The 15,688-nt window shown below is 43.4% G+C and overlaps 2 protein-coding genes and 1 long non-coding RNA gene across 8 annotated transcripts; 2 read left to right on the plus strand and 1 right to left on the minus strand.

Moving 5' to 3' along the window:
- Nucleotides 1–931: 931 nt before the first annotated feature.
- Nucleotides 932–12,576, minus strand: LOC127501940 (zona pellucida sperm-binding protein 4-like). Of its 6 annotated transcripts, none has more exons than XM_051874294.1 (8): nt 12,145–12,576; nt 2,180–2,367; nt 2,009–2,106; nt 1,782–1,939; nt 1,506–1,698; nt 1,291–1,438; nt 1,132–1,201; nt 932–1,042 (listed from the first exon to the last, which is right to left on the minus strand). In XM_051874294.1, exons 1-8 carry the CDS (start codon nt 12,545–12,547, stop codon nt 966–968), a joined length of 1,335 nt encoding a protein of 444 aa, XP_051730254.1. In that variant the 5' UTR covers nt 12,548–12,576; the 3' UTR covers nt 932–965. The 6 variants fall into 6 exon arrangements, with proteins under 6 accessions (XP_051730254.1, XP_051730253.1, XP_051730256.1 ...); XM_051874293.1 differs by lacking the exons at nt 1,291–1,438; nt 1,506–1,698; nt 1,782–1,939; nt 2,009–2,106; nt 2,180–2,367 and adding exons at nt 10,984–11,131; nt 11,201–11,393; nt 11,481–11,638; nt 11,710–11,807; nt 11,881–12,068 and having other exon boundaries at nt 12,145–12,575; XM_051874296.1 differs by lacking the exon at nt 12,145–12,576 and adding an exon at nt 7,085–7,494.
- Nucleotides 2,609–7,443, plus strand: LOC127501977 (uncharacterized). The gene is made up of 2 exons (XR_007926743.1): nt 2,609–2,719; nt 7,238–7,443. It is a non-coding gene; the product is annotated as an uncharacterized LOC127501977 (long non-coding RNA).
- A 616-nt stretch (nt 12,577–13,192) lies between the features above and the next one.
- LOC127501938 (zona pellucida sperm-binding protein 4-like) lies at nt 13,193–15,188 on the plus strand. The gene is made up of 8 exons (XM_051874290.1): nt 13,193–13,685; nt 13,762–13,949; nt 14,023–14,120; nt 14,191–14,348; nt 14,436–14,628; nt 14,696–14,843; nt 14,924–14,996; nt 15,078–15,188. The coding sequence occupies exons 1-8, from the start codon at nt 13,223–13,225 to the stop codon at nt 15,158–15,160; spliced, it is 1,404 nt and encodes a 467-aa protein (XP_051730250.1). The 5' UTR covers nt 13,193–13,222; the 3' UTR covers nt 15,161–15,188.
- The last annotated feature ends 500 nt before the right edge of the window (nt 15,189–15,688 follow it).

Genomic DNA, 15,688 nt, shown 5'->3' on the forward strand with positions numbered 1-15,688 from the left:
ATCTCAGTTTACATTTCCAATCACTCATTTTGCCATTAATTATAATAATCCAGTGAGATTTTTGTATGCAACAGTCGGTATGACTTGATCTCACCATCATTGAGTCCGTCTGGGATTACATGAAAAAAAAAAAAAAAAAAAAAAAAAAGAAAAGAAAGAGACTAAATCAAGAACTGCGGCAAAGTCTCCAAGATGCAAAACTGCCTGAAAAACTGCGCAAGTGTACCTAGGACAAAAGCGGTTTTAATCGCAATGGGTGGTCACACCAAATATTGATTTGATATAGTTAAAGGTGATCTTATTTACAAGATGTAATAAGTCTCAGGTGTCCCCAGAATGTGTCTGAAGTTTCAGCTCAAAATACCCCATGGATATATTATACTATGTTTTAACTGCCTGTATTTGGGTGGGAGAAAGTGTGCTGATTTGGTGTGTGTACCTTTAAATGCAAATGAACTCTTGCTCCCTGTCCCCAAACTCATGATTCCAATACACTAAGGGATAAATAACACAGGAAGTTCACACAGCAAATATAACTCAAACTAGATCATTAAACTGTTTGTGATGCAGCATATCAGATCACAGAGGTATGGCATGCATTTTGTGAATGTTTGCTAACATGGCTAAAGCTAAACACTGTTGGAGAGACTCAAGAATGAAGATGCATTTATGAGTTATACAGACTGCAAGTGTTTTGGGTTTATCTGGACACATTCCCTTCATAAATGAAATTTGTGGCTTACACACCAGGAGTTTGAGTCTAGCACCTGAGTCAGAATGCGCAACCTTGCTAAAGCAAAAAAAAAAAAAAAAAAAAAAAAAAAAAAAAAAAAACCACCCTCTGGTTTAGTAGTGCAACCATATAAATCAAACTAAGAACACTCATGAAAGAACCTACTCCAGTCAGAAACCAATACCATAGACACCAATATGGAGTTTCATGCACTTTATTAAAACCACTAAATTCACAAGACCAGGTTAACTTCTCCACTAGAAACCACAGTTTGTCCACTAGAGATGGTCTTGAAGTCAGCGTCTCTTCCTGTAAAAGAAACGGTAGAAGCATGAGGGGCACTTCGATACTAAATGCTATCTTATAGTTTCTGAAGTCAGTTTACAGCAAGCACTCACTTTTTCTAGCACAGCTTTGCTCACAGGCGCCAGGAGGATGGCACACCACTGTACTACAGTGGATGAAGATCTAAAAGAGTGGAGAAAGGGTTAAGCCATAGAAGTCAAAAAAAAAAAAAAAAACCTAATATTAAGGGTTCAGATAAGGCTGGAGCATACGGTTTCCTGCAGAGGAGCTAGTGATGCTGGATCCACAAATGTGAACATCTTCACAACAAAGCGCTTGTAGTGGGTTGGGAACTGAAGACCAGATGATCCAGCCACCGGAACCAACGTGGTCAGGTAACGGTCATCCTGGTAAGGGCATCTGAAAGGCAGTGTGCGTCAGAAATGCCTTACAGCACACTAGATGGATGAAGACTGGCCTTACTCACCCATCAACCAGAAGGTCCCACTGGGGTAGACTGAGTGGACTGGGGGTTGATGTCGCCCAGCAACGTCCCAGCATCAGGACAATGTTGGGGTCGGTCCTCTCCAAAATGCGCACCTCAACATACACCGGCTCCCGCAGGACTTTTGTGATCGGATAATCAGCATCACTGTAGTAGGACGTGTACGCCTCGTCCCCTGAGGAACAATACTGGTGTTTAACCAGAAACTGCTGCAACCTGGAGTTTCAGAAAGGATTTAGGCACACTTGGGACACTCACCTTCTGCACAGCCTTTGGTGACACATTGACCATTCGCCAGTCTAAGCTCCACCCTGAGGGGTCCAGGTGCAGCTACTGGTGGAGGTGGAGGAACAGTGTTGACCTCCACAACCAGAGCTTCCACAGAAGTAGCAGAGTACCTACACTGGAAGAGAAGCCTGGACAACAAACAGTGAGCTTGTAGCATTTGTCATGGATTAAGAAATATGCTGAAGCACACTACTTACTCAAAATGACTATCCCTTGTAATGGAACCAAGTGGTCCAATCCCCACTTCATACGAGGAGGTCATCCTGTTTTCATACACCACATATCCACTGTCCTCCTGCAAACAGTAACACTATTGGCATCCAGTCCATCCTAAGCCATGCAGAACAAAACCACAAGCAGCTACTCACCATCATGCTCGTGCCACATGCAGTAACAGGGAACTGGTATATAGCAAAGGAAGGTGTGGATCCCACAGGACTGCAAGGTGGATCATTCCCACCCAAGAGACGAACTGAATCCAGGCTCAATCGAGGCAGAGTAACATCTCTAGCCACCACTACCACAAACTGACCATCTCTTATACACTGGACAGTCACTGGAACAAGGAACAAGAGCAGGTTAATGCTGAAGATCAGTTTAACATGAACACCTTTACATTGACTCACTCTTACCCGCCTTCCCATAGTAACACTGCTGTCCGTTAAAGCAGCAGTTGATAGCTTCACACTCAGCACCACTGATACCAGGTGGTCCACATTGGATCAGCTCATAATCAGCTACAGCACATTTGTCAAGGGGCTCTGCCTGCGCCACTGGCTGCTTAGGCTGAAACTGCTGAGGAAACTGTGGACTAGCTTGTTGAAGTTGAGGAAACTGTTGACTAGCTTGTTGAAGTTGAGGAAAGTGTGGACTAGCTTGTTGAAGTTGAGGAAACTGTGGACTAGCTTGTTGTTGAGCTGGCTGTTGAAACCGCTGGTCAGTTTGCTGGAACATCAGAGCTTGAGGATTCTGGGGCAGATTACTCCACTGTGGAACAGCATGACAGAAAGCACAAAACCACACACAAAGTGCCAGAAACTGAACAACACACCAACTTCCTTCCATTATTCAAAAGCAAGTCACACTGTTGAGATGCTGCTCTTTGGTCTTTTTGTACTCTACAGATTTTGGCTAATTAACGATAATCCCTCCCACTTCATTACAGTCATGATTCTCCAGACTTGCATGAGTGGGAGTTTCTGCAACTGGGTGATTCCATTGGATCTTAAGATTCAGTTTTCCTTGTTTTTCCACCCTTATTGAACATACATAAAAGCACATACTGAGCTGAATTAAAAATAGTATTCTAGTACTATTACTGCCTTTCTAAATCCAGCCGTTGTTTTATCCTTCATTAGTTGTATACAACAGCTGACATTTTGACAATTCTGGATTGTTTTTTCTTTGAAACACATCTTGGAGTTCTCATGGTAACAGCCTGTAAATTCATACTGACTCAAGAGTTTAACACATGGGATAATGTTACAATAATATTGTAAGCCTGTCTCAGCCATAGCTGATCTAATATCCTGCGCACACTGTAAGATCAAGATCCTCGAAAATCAAGCACATTGAAGGAAAAAGCAACGTAGTGGTAGATTGCCTTTCCAGGGCCACAGTGCAAGCAGTGCACTTGGGTATGGACTTTGTTCATTTAGCAGCTGACCAGCATTCTGATCCCGAGGTACAGGCATACAGAACGGCTGTCTCAAGTTTGAAAATAGCAGATGTCCGCCTTAAAGAGGCAGGAGTTACGCTGATGGGTGATGTCTCCAGAGGCCACCCTCGTCCAGTGGTACCTGTGCAGTGGAGGTGAGCTGTTTTCGACAATGCCAAGGTTTGTCACACCCTGGGCGGAAATCTTCGCAGAAACTGGTCTCTTCAAAGTTTGTTTGGCATGGATAGAAGAAGAATGTTCGAACCTGGGTTTCAGCTTGTGTAGCATGTCAGCAGGCTAAAGTGCAAAGACACGTCAAGGCACCACTGAAAACTTTCGAGGTACCAGAGCGACGTTTTGACCATGTTAACGTCGACCTGGTGGGTCCACTGCCGCCCTCCCGGGGGTTTACTCACCCTCTGACTATGGTGGATCAAACCACCAGGTGGCTGGAGGGAGTACCATTGACCTCAACGACAACAGCGGATGTAGCATGGGCCTTCATTGACACTTGGGTTGCACATTTCGGCACACCATCGGACATATCTTCAGACCGTGGCCCCCAGTTTACTTCTGATTTGTGGACGGAGGTGGTTCGAATTCTGTGAGTGCAGCTTCACCATACTACAGCATTCCATCCACAGGCCTCTGTGAACGCTTTCATCACTCTTCAAAATTGCACTGAGGGCCAGTCTGAAGGATGACAGATGGATCAAGCGGCTACTCTGGGTCTTGCTAGGCCTGCAGACAGCTGCCAAGGAAAAGCTGCAAACTTCTTCGGTACAGTTAGTATACGGTCAGACTCTGCGTGTCCTGAGAGATTCATTCTAGACAGCACAAAGCCCTGGAGTCTATCTTCTAAATGCTCTGCCCTCTTAACCAGGATCAATGCTTTCAAACCTGTTCCTATCTCTCATCATGGACTGGCAGTGTCTTGGATGCCTAAAGACCTCTCTGCAGCTAAGTTCGTATTCATTCGTCATGATGCTCATCGGAATTCTCTGTGGCCCCCGTACGATGGCACCCAAAACGAGTTACTGTCGATCGACTTAAACCAGCTCATGGGGAGCTGGATCAGCCGATAGTTCCAGCGCAGTTTCCAAGGAGGGGTCGTCCAACCACCAACAAGGAAACAGCCTCCAGGCAGCACAGGAGGTTCAGTCTGTTGCTGATTCATGTCACTTCACACAGCATTGTGTGAATATTGGCAGATACAAGCTCACACATCACTGACCTACTGACATAATTCACAGATCACCAACACACGCATATTTGACCAAACTTAAGTCTAGCACGCTTTTCATAATGTCTATGCACTAGGACAGTAGGCGGTCTTGTGGCTGTTCAAATGCATTCAACCATGTGTCTACACTATCAAAGTAATACCAGTCAAATGAGTTTGACTACCTCTGGAAATGGTCAAAAGTGGAGCTCAAAACATTTTAGATCCCGTTTACACCTATATTCCACTTGTGAGCCGATGGACCAAAATGCATCTTAAGTATAAACATGGCCTCAGATAGCAACCCAGGTGGGAAAGTTAAGGGATTAAAGCAGCTCTTTTGAAAAGTAGATTGTGCTTGTTATTAAACATTAGTGAGACTAACATGGAACAAAAATCCAGTCACAACTTAATGCAGGTTGAGACATTTCATTCCAGATATGTTGTACTTGCATGACTGGGAAAAACCCTTGAAAATGGCATTACAAAAAAAAAAAAAAAAAAAAGCCAAGTGACCTTAGAGGGACTTGGGCATGTTTGAGAGTCAATGCACAGTTATTTTAGTCCAAAGTCACATGTAAAAACAAAAGACAGAAGTTTAATAACCCTTAATTTGACACCATGTGGTACATGAAGAATGGGGACCCAGGTTAACAACTGGAGGTTGGCAAATAGTTAAATTAAATGGCTTGGGCAGAAGCTTGGCTTATTTGGTTCAAGTCAAGCACCTCAATCAGATTACACCATGCTAAAGCAAAAATGGAACTCTGTTCTCAGTTTGATTTATAGGGTCACACTAAACCAGTCACAAGAGATCCTACTCCAGTCAAAAAAAAAAAAAAAAAAAAAAAAAACCCACACATCAATACAATAGACTAATAGTGTTTCATGCAGTTTATTAAAGCCACTAAATTCACATGACCAGGTTAACTTCTCCACTAGAAACCACAGTTTGCCCACTAGAGATGGTCTTGAGGTGCGTGTCTCTTCCTGTAAGAGAAATGGTAGAAGCATGAGGGGCATTTAGAGACTAAATTCTCACAGTTCCTGAAGTCAGTTTACAGCAATGACTCACTTTTCCTAGCGCAGCTTTGCTCACAGGAGCCAGAAGAGGGGTGGCACACTGCTGTACTACAGTGGATGAAGATCTAACAGGGGGAAAAATTAATAAAATAAATGCAATAGAATTCACTATAAAAAGGATTAATATTAAGGGTTCAGGTAAGGCTGCGTAACATACAGTTTCCTGCAGAGGAGCCAGTGATGCTGGATCCACAAATGTGAACATCTTCACAACAAAGCGCTTGTAGTGGGTTGGGAACTGAAGACCAGATGATCCAGCCACTGGAACCAATGTGGTCAGGTAACGGTCATCCTGGTAAGGGCATCTGAAAGACAGTGTCAGTCAGAAATGCCTTACGGCACACTAGATGGATAAAGACTGCCCTTACTCACCCATCAACCAGAAGGTCCCACTGGGGTAGACTGAGTGGACTGGGGGTTGATGTTGCCCAGCAACGTCCCAGCATCAGGACAATGTTGGGGTCGGTCCTCTCCAAAATGCGCACCTCAACATACACTGGCTCCCGCAGGACTTTTGTGATCGGATAATCAGCATCACTGTAGTAGGACGTGTACGCCTCGTCCCCTGAGGAACAATACTGGTGTTTAACCAGAAACTGCTGCAACCTGGAGTTTCAGAAAGGATTTAGGCACACTTGGGACACTCACCTTCTGCACAGCCTTTGGTGACACATTGACCATTCGCCAGTCTAAGCTCCACCCTGAGGGGTCCAGGAGCAGCTACTGGTGGAGGTGGAGGAACAGTGTTGACCTCCACAACCAGAGCTTCCACAGAAGTAGCAGAGTACCTACACTGGAAGAGAAGCCTGGACAACAGACAGTGGGCTTGTAAAGTTTCTCAGAGACTAAGGAAAAGCAAGAGTATAGGTCACCTACTCAAAATGGCTGTCTCTTGTGATGGAACCAAGTGGTCCGATCCCCACTTCATACGAGGAGGTCATCCTGTTTTCATACACCACATATCCACTGTCCTCCTGCAAACAGTAACACTATTGGCATCCAGTCCATTTCAAGCCATGCAGAACAAAACCACAAGCAGCTACTCACCATCATGCTCGTGCCACATGCAGTGACAGGGAACTGGTATATAGCAAAGGAAGGTGTGGATCCCACAGGACTACAAGGTGGATCATTTCCACCCAAGAGACTGACTGAATCCAGGCTCAATCGAGGCAGAGTAACATCTCTAGCCACCACTACCACAAACTGACCATCTCTTATACACTGGACAGTCACTGGAACAAGGAACAAGAGCAGGTTAATGCTGAAGATCAGTTTAACATGAACACCTTTACATTGACTCACTCTTACCCGCCTTCCCATAGTAACACTGCTGTCCGTTAAAGCAGCAGTTGATAGCTTCACACTCAGCACCACTGATACCAGGTGGTCCACATTGGATCAGCTCATAATCAGCTACAGCACATTTGTCAAGGGGCTCTGCCTGCGCCACTGGCTGCTTAGGCTGAAACTGCTGAGAAAACTGTGGACTAGCTTGTTGAAGTTGAGGAAACTGTGGACTAGCTTGTTGTTGAGCTGGCTGTTGAAACCGCTGGTCAGTTTGCTGGAACATCAGAGCTTGAGGATTCTGGGGCAGATTACTCCACTGTGGAACAGCATGACAGAAAGCACAAAACCACACACAAAGTGCCAGAAACTGAACAACACACCAATTTCTTGCCATTGTTTAACAGCTAGTTACACTGTTGAGATGCTGCTCTTTGGTCCTTTTGTACTCTACAGATTTGGCTAATTACTGATAATCCCTCCCACTTCATTACAGTCATGATTCTCCAGACTTGCATTAGTGGGAGTTTCTGCAACTGGGTGATTCCATTGGTTCTTACAATTAAAATTTCCTTGTTTTTCCACCCTTATTGAACATACATAAAAGCACATACTGAGCTGAATTCAGAATAGTATACCTTTGTTTATCCTTCGTTAACTGAATATAATAGTTGATGTTTTGGCAATTCTGAATTGTTTTTTCTTTGAAACACATCTTGGAGTTCTCATGGCAATGGGCCTGTAAATTCAGACTGATTAAAAGTTTAACAAATGGGATAATGTTACAATTACAGGTGCTGGTCATATAATTAGAATATCATCAATAAGTTCATTTTTTTATTATAAATTATTTTTAAAAATGAAACTTTCATATATTCTAGATTCCCTACATGTAAAGTAAAACATTTCAAAAGTTTTTTTTTTAAATTTTGATTAGAGCGTACAGCTCATGAAAGTCCAAAATCCAGTATTTCAAAATATTAGAATATTTCCTAAGATCAATCAAAAAATGGATTTGCAAAACAGAAAAGTTCAAGTTCTTTAAAGTATGTTCTTTTGTGCACTCAATACTTGATCGGCAGGACATATTACAGCAAATGACTTGCTCCTAGCACAAATTACTGCATCAGTGAAGTGTGGCATGGAAGTGATCAGCCTGTGGCACTGCTGAGGCACTATTGAGCCTTCAGATCATCTGTATATTGTTGTATCGACTGTTTCTCATCTTTCTCTTGAAAATATCCCATAGATTCAGGTCAGGCATATTGGCTGGCCAATAAAGCACAGTAATATCATGGTCAGCAAACCACTTGGAAGTAGTTTTTGCACTGTGGGCAGGTGCTAAAGTCCTGCTGGAAAAGGAAATCAGCATCTCCATAAAGCTTGTCAGCAGATGGAAGCATAAAGTGCTCCAAAATCTCCTGGAAGATGGCTGCATTGACTTTGCACTTGATAAAACACAATGGACCAACACCAGCAGACGTCACGGCCCCCCCAAATCATTATTGACTTCAGAAACTTCACACTAGACTTCAAGCAGCTTGGATTCTGTGCCTCTCCAGTCTTCCTTCAGACTCTGGGACCATGATTTCAACATGAAATGCAAAATTTACTTTTATCTGAAAAGAGGACTTTCGACCACTGTTCACTGTCCAGTTCTTTTTCTCCTTAGCCCAGGTAAGATGCTTCTGACGTTGTCTCTGGTTCAGAAGTGGCTTGGTAGTCCTTTTCCTGAAGATGTCTGAGTGTGGTGACTCTTGATGCGCTGACTCCGGCTTCATTCTACTCATTGTGAAGCTCTCCCAAGTGTTTGAATCGGCTTTACTTGACAGTATTCTCAAGCTTGCGGTCATCCCTGTTGCTTGTGCACCTTTGCCTACCCAATTTCTTCCTTCCAGTCAACTTTGCATTTAATATGCTTTGATACATCACTCTGTAAACAGCCACCCCATTCAGTAATGACCTTCTGTGACTTACTCTCTTTGTGGAGGGTGTCAATGATTGTCTCCTGGACCATTGCCAAGTCAGCAGTCTTCCGCATTAGTGTGGTTTCAAAGAACAAAAGATACCCGGATTTTATACTGTAGGGATGGTCATTTAATGAAACTCAAATGTAAATATTCTAATATTTTGAGATACTGGATTTTGGACTTTCATTAGCTGTACGCTCTAATCAACAAATTAAAAAAAAACCTTTTGAAATGTTTTACTTTACATGCAGGGAATCTATAATATATGAAAGTTTCATTTTTTTAAATAATTTACAATAAAAAAAAAATGAACTTTTACGATATTCTAATTATATGACCAGCACCTGTATATTGTAAGCCTGCCTCAGCCATAGCTGCTCTATTCTTAAATTTTGCATTATAAAATACAGTAATATATATAATAAAGACTTTTCCTGCATCCTGCACACACTAAGATCAAAATCCTTCAGTATAGCCCAATATTTTATGCAGCAGGGTGCAGGCTATCCCTGCAATTGAGGCGATAACATACCTCAAATTTGAAATCCTGTCTGGCTAGTGCACTTGCCATAATGTTTACACACTTGGTCAGTAGGCGGTCTTCTGTGGCTGTTCAAACACATTTGACAAGAGCGTTTCCACTATGAACGTAATCCAGTCAAATGAGTTTGACTACTTCTGGAAGTGGTCAAGCTCAAAACATTTTAGGGGCTGTTTACACGACATCTTCTCAACTAAAAATGGAACACATGCGTTTTGGCCATTCATTTACAGGACAACAGCATTTTAGAGGCCTGAAAATTGGTTTCAAAGTGCAAGTTTTTGAAAATGATATTAAAGTGTAGTCACCAACTACTGACCTGGCATGCGTACAGGGTTTAATCATTGTCACAGATCCATGTGAACAGGGATCATTTTTACATTATCCATACCAAAAAAAAAAAAAAAAAAATTCTTTTGTCACGCAAACGTACCCTTACACCCAGTTTATGCTTGTATTTAGCATCATCCACTTGTGACCTGATTGACCAAATCATCTTAATACCAGGTGTAAACAGGGCCTCAGATAGCAACCCAGCTGTGATCCATCAGTTAAGGGATTAAAACACCAGTCTACTTTAACATTACTGGGACTAGCCTGAAAAAAAATTCTGGTGTCACATTAGGTTAAAAGGACAATTAATGTAGATTTATACTAATTATTACACACATGCTGTACTTGCTTGTACTGACCTGGGGGGAGAAAAAAAAAAAAAAAAAGACCTTAGAGGGACATGCTTGAGTATCAGTACATGCAGTCATGTTAGTCTGGAGACACATGTAAAGACCCAAACAGACAAAAGTTAAATAACCCTTAAGTTGATACCATGTGGAACAAAGAATGGGGGGCCCAGGTTAACAACTGGAGTTTGGCATCGTTGAATTAAAACAGCTTGGGCAGAAGCTTGGATTGTTTAGTTAGAGTGCACAACAGTACTGAACCAAAACTGGAACTCTGGTTTAGTGTGACACTATATTTAATAAAAAAAATAAATAAAAAAAACCCAAACTGAGAAGTGTCATGAAAGATCCTACTCCAGTCAGTAAACAATACCATAGACACTATTAAGGTTTCATGCAATTTATTAAAACCACTAAGTTGACTCAACCAGGTTAACTTCTCCACTAGAAACCACAGTTTGCCCACTAGAGATGGTCTTGAGGTGCGTGTCTCTTCCTGTAAGAGAAATGGTAGAAGCATGAGGGACATTTAGAGACAATTCTTACTGTTCCTGAAGTCAATTCAAAGCAAGCACTCACTTTTCCTAGCGCAGCTTTGCTCACAGGATCCAGAAGAGGGATGGCACACCGCTGTACTACAGTGGATGAAGATCTAACAGAGGGGGAAGATGGTTAAGCCATAGAATTCACTATAAAAGTACTAATATTTAGGGTTCAGGCTGCAGAGCATACAGTTTCCTGCAGAGGAGCCAGTGATGCTGGATCCACAAATGTGAACATCTTCACAACAAAGCGCTTGTAGTGGGTTGGGAACTGAAGACCAGATGATCCAGCCACCGGAACCAATGTGGTCAGGTAACGGTCATCCTGGTAAGGGCATCTGAGGCGCAAAGAGGCAGTCAGAAATGCCTTACAGCACACTAGATGGATAAAGACTGGCCTTACTCACCCATCAACCAGAAGGTCCCACTGGGGTAGACTGAGTGGACTGGGGGTTGATGTCGCCCAGCAACGTCCCAGCATCAGGACAATGTTGGGGTCGGTCCTCTCCAAAATGCGCACCTCAACATACACAGGCTCCCGCAGGACTTTTGTGATCGGATAATCAGCATCACTGTAGTAGGACGTGTACGCCTCGTCCCCTGAGGAACAATACTGGTGTTTAACCAGAAACTGCTGCAACCTGGAGTTTCAGAAAGGATTTAGGCATACTTGGAACAGACACTCACCTTCTGCACAGCCTTTGGTGACACATTGACCATTCGCCAGTCTAAGCCCCACCCTGAGGGGTCCAGGAGCAGCTACTGGTGGAGGTGGAGGAACGGTGTTGACCTCCACAACCAGAGCTTCCACAGAAGTAGCAGAGTACCTACACTGGAAGAGAAGCCTGGACAACAGACAGTGAGCTTGTAGCATTTGTCATGGATTAAGAAATATGCTTAAGCACACATCACTTACTCAAAATGACTATCCCTTGTAATGGAACCAAGTGGTCCGATCCCCACTTCATACGAGGAGGTCATCCTGTTTTCATACACCACATATCCACTGTCCTCCTGCAAACAGTAACACTATTGGCATCCAGTCCATCCTAAGCCATGCAGAACAAAACCACAAGCAGCTACTCACCATCATGCTCGTGCCACATGCAGTGACAGGGAACTGGTATATAGCAAAGGAAGGTGTGGATCCCACAGGACTACAAGGTGGATCATTTCCACCCAAGAGACTGACTGAATCCAGGCTCAATCGAGGCAGAGTAACATCTCTAGCCACCACTACCACAAACTGACCATCTCTTATACACTGGACAGTCACTGGAACAAGAAACAAGAGCAGGTTAATGCTGAAGATCAGTTTAACATGAACACCTTTACATTGACTCACTCTTACCCGCCTTCCCATAGTAACACTGCTGTCCGTTAAAGCAGCAGTTGATAGCTTCACACTCAGCACCACCGATACCAGGTGGTCCACATTGGATCAGCTCATAATCAGCTACAGCACATTTGTCAAGGGGCTCTGCCTGCGCCACTGGCTGCTTAGGCTGAAACTGCTGAGAAAACTGTGGACTAGCTTGTTGAAGTTGAGGAAACTGTGGACTAGCTTGTTGAAGTTGAGGAAACTGTGGACTAGCTTGTTGTTGAGCTGGCTGTTGAAACCGCTGGTCAGTTTGCTGGAACATCAGAGCTTGAGGATTCTGGGGCAGATTACTCCACTGTGGAACAGCATGACAGAAAGCACAAAACCACACACAAAGTGCCAGAAACTGAACAAAACACCAACTTCCTGCCATTGTTCAAAAGCAAGTCACACTGTTGAGATGCTGCTCTTTGGTCTTTTTGTACTCTACAGATTTTGGCTAATTAACGATAATCCCTCCCACTTCATTAACAGTCATGATTCTCCAGACTTGCATTAGTGGGAGTTTCTGCAACTGGGTGATTCCATTGGTTCTTAAGATTCAGTTTTCCTTGTTTTTCCACCCTTATTGAACATACATAAAAGCACATACTGAGCTGAATTCAGAATAGTATAATAGTACTATTACTGCCTTTCTATGGGGCTGTTTACACAACACCATTTCCAGTGAGAAAGAAATGCTTATACAAATAATAATTGATTTCACTTTCAAAGCTTTCAAAAGCTTTCATTCTCTTGGCTCAGTAGCCTAATGATAACACCTTCAGTGATCTTCCCAACATTATGAAAAATACCATTCTTTGCATTTGAAGGATAGAATTTGAAGGAAACAGTTAGATTGACATAAAACTAGGCATTGTAAGCTCTCTCTATATATGGTTACTTATATGTCAATCATACTAGTATGCTATTCTGAATTCAGCTCAATGCAAGTCTGGAGAATCATGACTGTTAATGAAGTGGGAGGGATTATCAGTAATTAGCCAAATCTGTAGAGTACAAAAAGACCAAAGTGCAGCATCTCAGCAATGTGACTAGCTGTTGAACAATGGCAGGAAGTTGGTGTTTTGTTCAGTTTCTGGCACTTTGTGTGTGGTTTTGTGCTTTCTGTCATGCTGTTCCACAGTGGAGTAATCTGCCCCAGAATCCTCAAGCTCTGATGTTCCAGCAAACTGACCAGCGATTTCAACAGCCAGCTCAACAACAAGCTAGTCAACAGTTTCCTCAACTTCAACAAGCTAGTCAACAGTTTCCTCAACTTCAACAAGCTAGTCAACAGTTTCCTCAACTTCAACAAGCTAGTCAACAGTTTCCTCAACTTCAACAAGCTAGTCCACAGTTTTCTCAGCAGTTTCAGCCTAAGCAGCCAGTGGCGCAGGCAGAGCCCCTTGACAAATGTGCTGTAGCTGATTATGAGCTGATCCAATGTGGACCACCTGGTATCAGTGGTGCTGAGTGTGAAGCTATCAACTGCTGCTTTAACGGACAGCAGTGTTACTATGGGAAGGCAGGTAAGAGTGAGTCAATGTAAAGGTGTTCATGTTAAACTGATCTTCAGCATTAACCTGCTCTTGTTCCTTGTTCCAGTGACTGTCCAGTGTATAAGAGATGGTCAGTTTGTGGTAGTGGTGGCTAGAGATGTTACTCTGCCTCGATTGAGCCTGGATTCAGTCCGTCTCTTGGGTGGGAATGATCCACCTTGCAGTCCTGTGGGATCCACACCTTCCTTTGCTATATACCAGTTCCCTGTCACTGCATGTGGCACGAGCATGATGGTGAGTAGCTGCTTGTGGTTTTGTTCTGCATGGCTTAGAATGGACTGGATGCCAATAGTGTTGCTGTTTGCAGGAGGACAGTGGATATGTGGTGTATGAAAACAGGATGACCTCCTCGTATGAAGTGGGGATTGGACCACTTGGTTCCATCACAAGAGACAGCCATTTTGAGTAGGTGACCTATACTCTTGCTTTTCCTTAGTCTCTGAGAAACTTTACAAGCCCACTGTTTGTTGTCCAGGCTTCTCTTCCAGTGTAGGTACTCTGCTACTTCTGTGGAAGCTCTGGTTGTGGAGGTCAACACTGTTCCTCCACCTCCACCAGTAGCTGCACCTGGACCCCTCAGGGTGGGGCTTAGACTGGCAAATGGTCAATGTGTCACCAAAGGCTGTGCAGAAGGTGAGTGTCTGTCCCAAGTATGCCTAAATCCTTTCTGAAACTCCAGGTTGCAGCAGTTTCTGGTTAAACACCAGTATTGTTCCTCAGGGGACGAGGCGTACACGTCCTACTACAGTGATGCTGATTATCCGATCACAAAAGTCCTGCGGGAGCCGGTGTATGTTGAGGTGCGCATTTTGGAGAGGACCGACCCCAACATTGTCCTGATGCTGGGACGTTGCTGGGCGACATCAACCCCCAGTCCACTCAGTCTACCCCAGTGGGACCTTCTGGTTGATGGGTGAGTAAGGCCAGTCTTTATCCATCTAGTGTGCTGTAAGGCATTTCTGACGCACACTGCCTTTCAGATGCCCTTACCAGGATGACCGTTACCTGACCACATTGGTTCCGGTGGCTGGATCATCTGGTCTTCAGTTCCCAACCCACTACAAGCGCTTTGTTGTGAAGATGTTCACATTTGTGGATCCAGCATCACTGGCTCCTCTGCAGGAAACTGTATGCTCTGCAGCCTGAACCCTTAATATTAGTGCTTTTATAGTGACTTCTATGGCTTAACCATTTTCCCCCTCTGTTAGATCTTCATCCACTGTAGTACAGCGGTGTGCCATCCCTCTTCTGGCTCCTGTGAGCAAAGCTGCGCTAGGAAAAGTGAGTGCTTGCTGTTAAGTGACTTCAGGAACAGTAAGAATTCTCTAAATGCCCCTCATGCTCCTACCATTTCTCTTACAGGAAGAGACACGCACCTCAAGACCATCTCTAGTGGGCAAACTGTGGTTTCTAGTGGAGAAGTTAACCTGGTCGAGTCTATTTAGTGTTTTAATAAACTGCATGAAACAATATTGGTGTCTTTTGGTATTGATTTCCAACTGAAGTAGGATGTTTCTTGACTGTCCTCCGTTTGCTTAAATATTTGCCAGTTGATAACCTGGTCCCCTGTTCATGTTCCACATGCTATCAAATTAAGGGTTGTTCGTTTGGGTCTTACTTGTGACTTTGGACTAATATACCTGCACATATTGATACTCAAGCATGCCTAAGTCCCTCTGAAGTCTGTCACTACTTGGCCAATTTTGTAATGCTATTTTGAAAGCTTTTTCCAGTCATACAGTATAGCATAATATCTGGAATAAAATCTGCATCAACCTGCATTAATTGTCCTTTTATCCCAAGTTTTGTGACGGGACTTTTTTTTTTTTTTAAATCCCCTAACTGGTGTATTCCACCTGGTTTGCTGCTTGAGGCCCTCTTTACACCTGGTATTAAAATGAGTTTTGGTTAATTGGACCACAAGTGGATGATGCTAAATACAGGTGTAAATGGGGTCTAAAGTGTTTTGAGCT

This window comes from Ctenopharyngodon idella, chromosome 20, assembly GCF_019924925.1.
Source record: "Ctenopharyngodon idella isolate HZGC_01 chromosome 20, HZGC01, whole genome shotgun sequence".
Lineage (NCBI taxonomy): Eukaryota > Metazoa > Chordata > Actinopteri > Cypriniformes > Xenocyprididae > Ctenopharyngodon > Ctenopharyngodon idella.

Excerpts from the sequence above, each read along its gene's own strand:
- LOC127501938 (XM_051874290.1), top strand. The coding sequence starts at position 13,223 with ATGGCAGGAAGTTGGTGTTTTGTTCAGTTTCTGGCACTTTGTGTGTGG. Across the intron at positions 14,349-14,435 it reads CACCAAAGGCTGTGCAGAAG|GGGACGAGGCGTACACGTCC; the intron begins GTGAGTGTCTGT and ends ATTGTTCCTCAG. Across the intron at positions 14,629-14,695 it reads TGGGACCTTCTGGTTGATGG|ATGCCCTTACCAGGATGACC; the intron begins GTGAGTAAGGCC and ends ACTGCCTTTCAG.
- LOC127501940 (XM_051874291.1), bottom strand. The coding sequence starts at position 2,876 with ATGGAAGGAAGTTGGTGTGTTGTTCAGTTTCTGGCACTTTGTGTGTGG. Across the intron at positions 1,940-2,008 it reads ACAAGGGATAGTCATTTTGA|GCTTCTCTTCCAGTGTAGGT; the intron begins GTAAGTAGTGTG and ends TTTGTTGTCCAG. Across the intron at positions 1,699-1,781 it reads CACCAAAGGCTGTGCAGAAG|GGGACGAGGCGTACACGTCC; the intron begins GTGAGTGTCCCA and ends ATTGTTCCTCAG.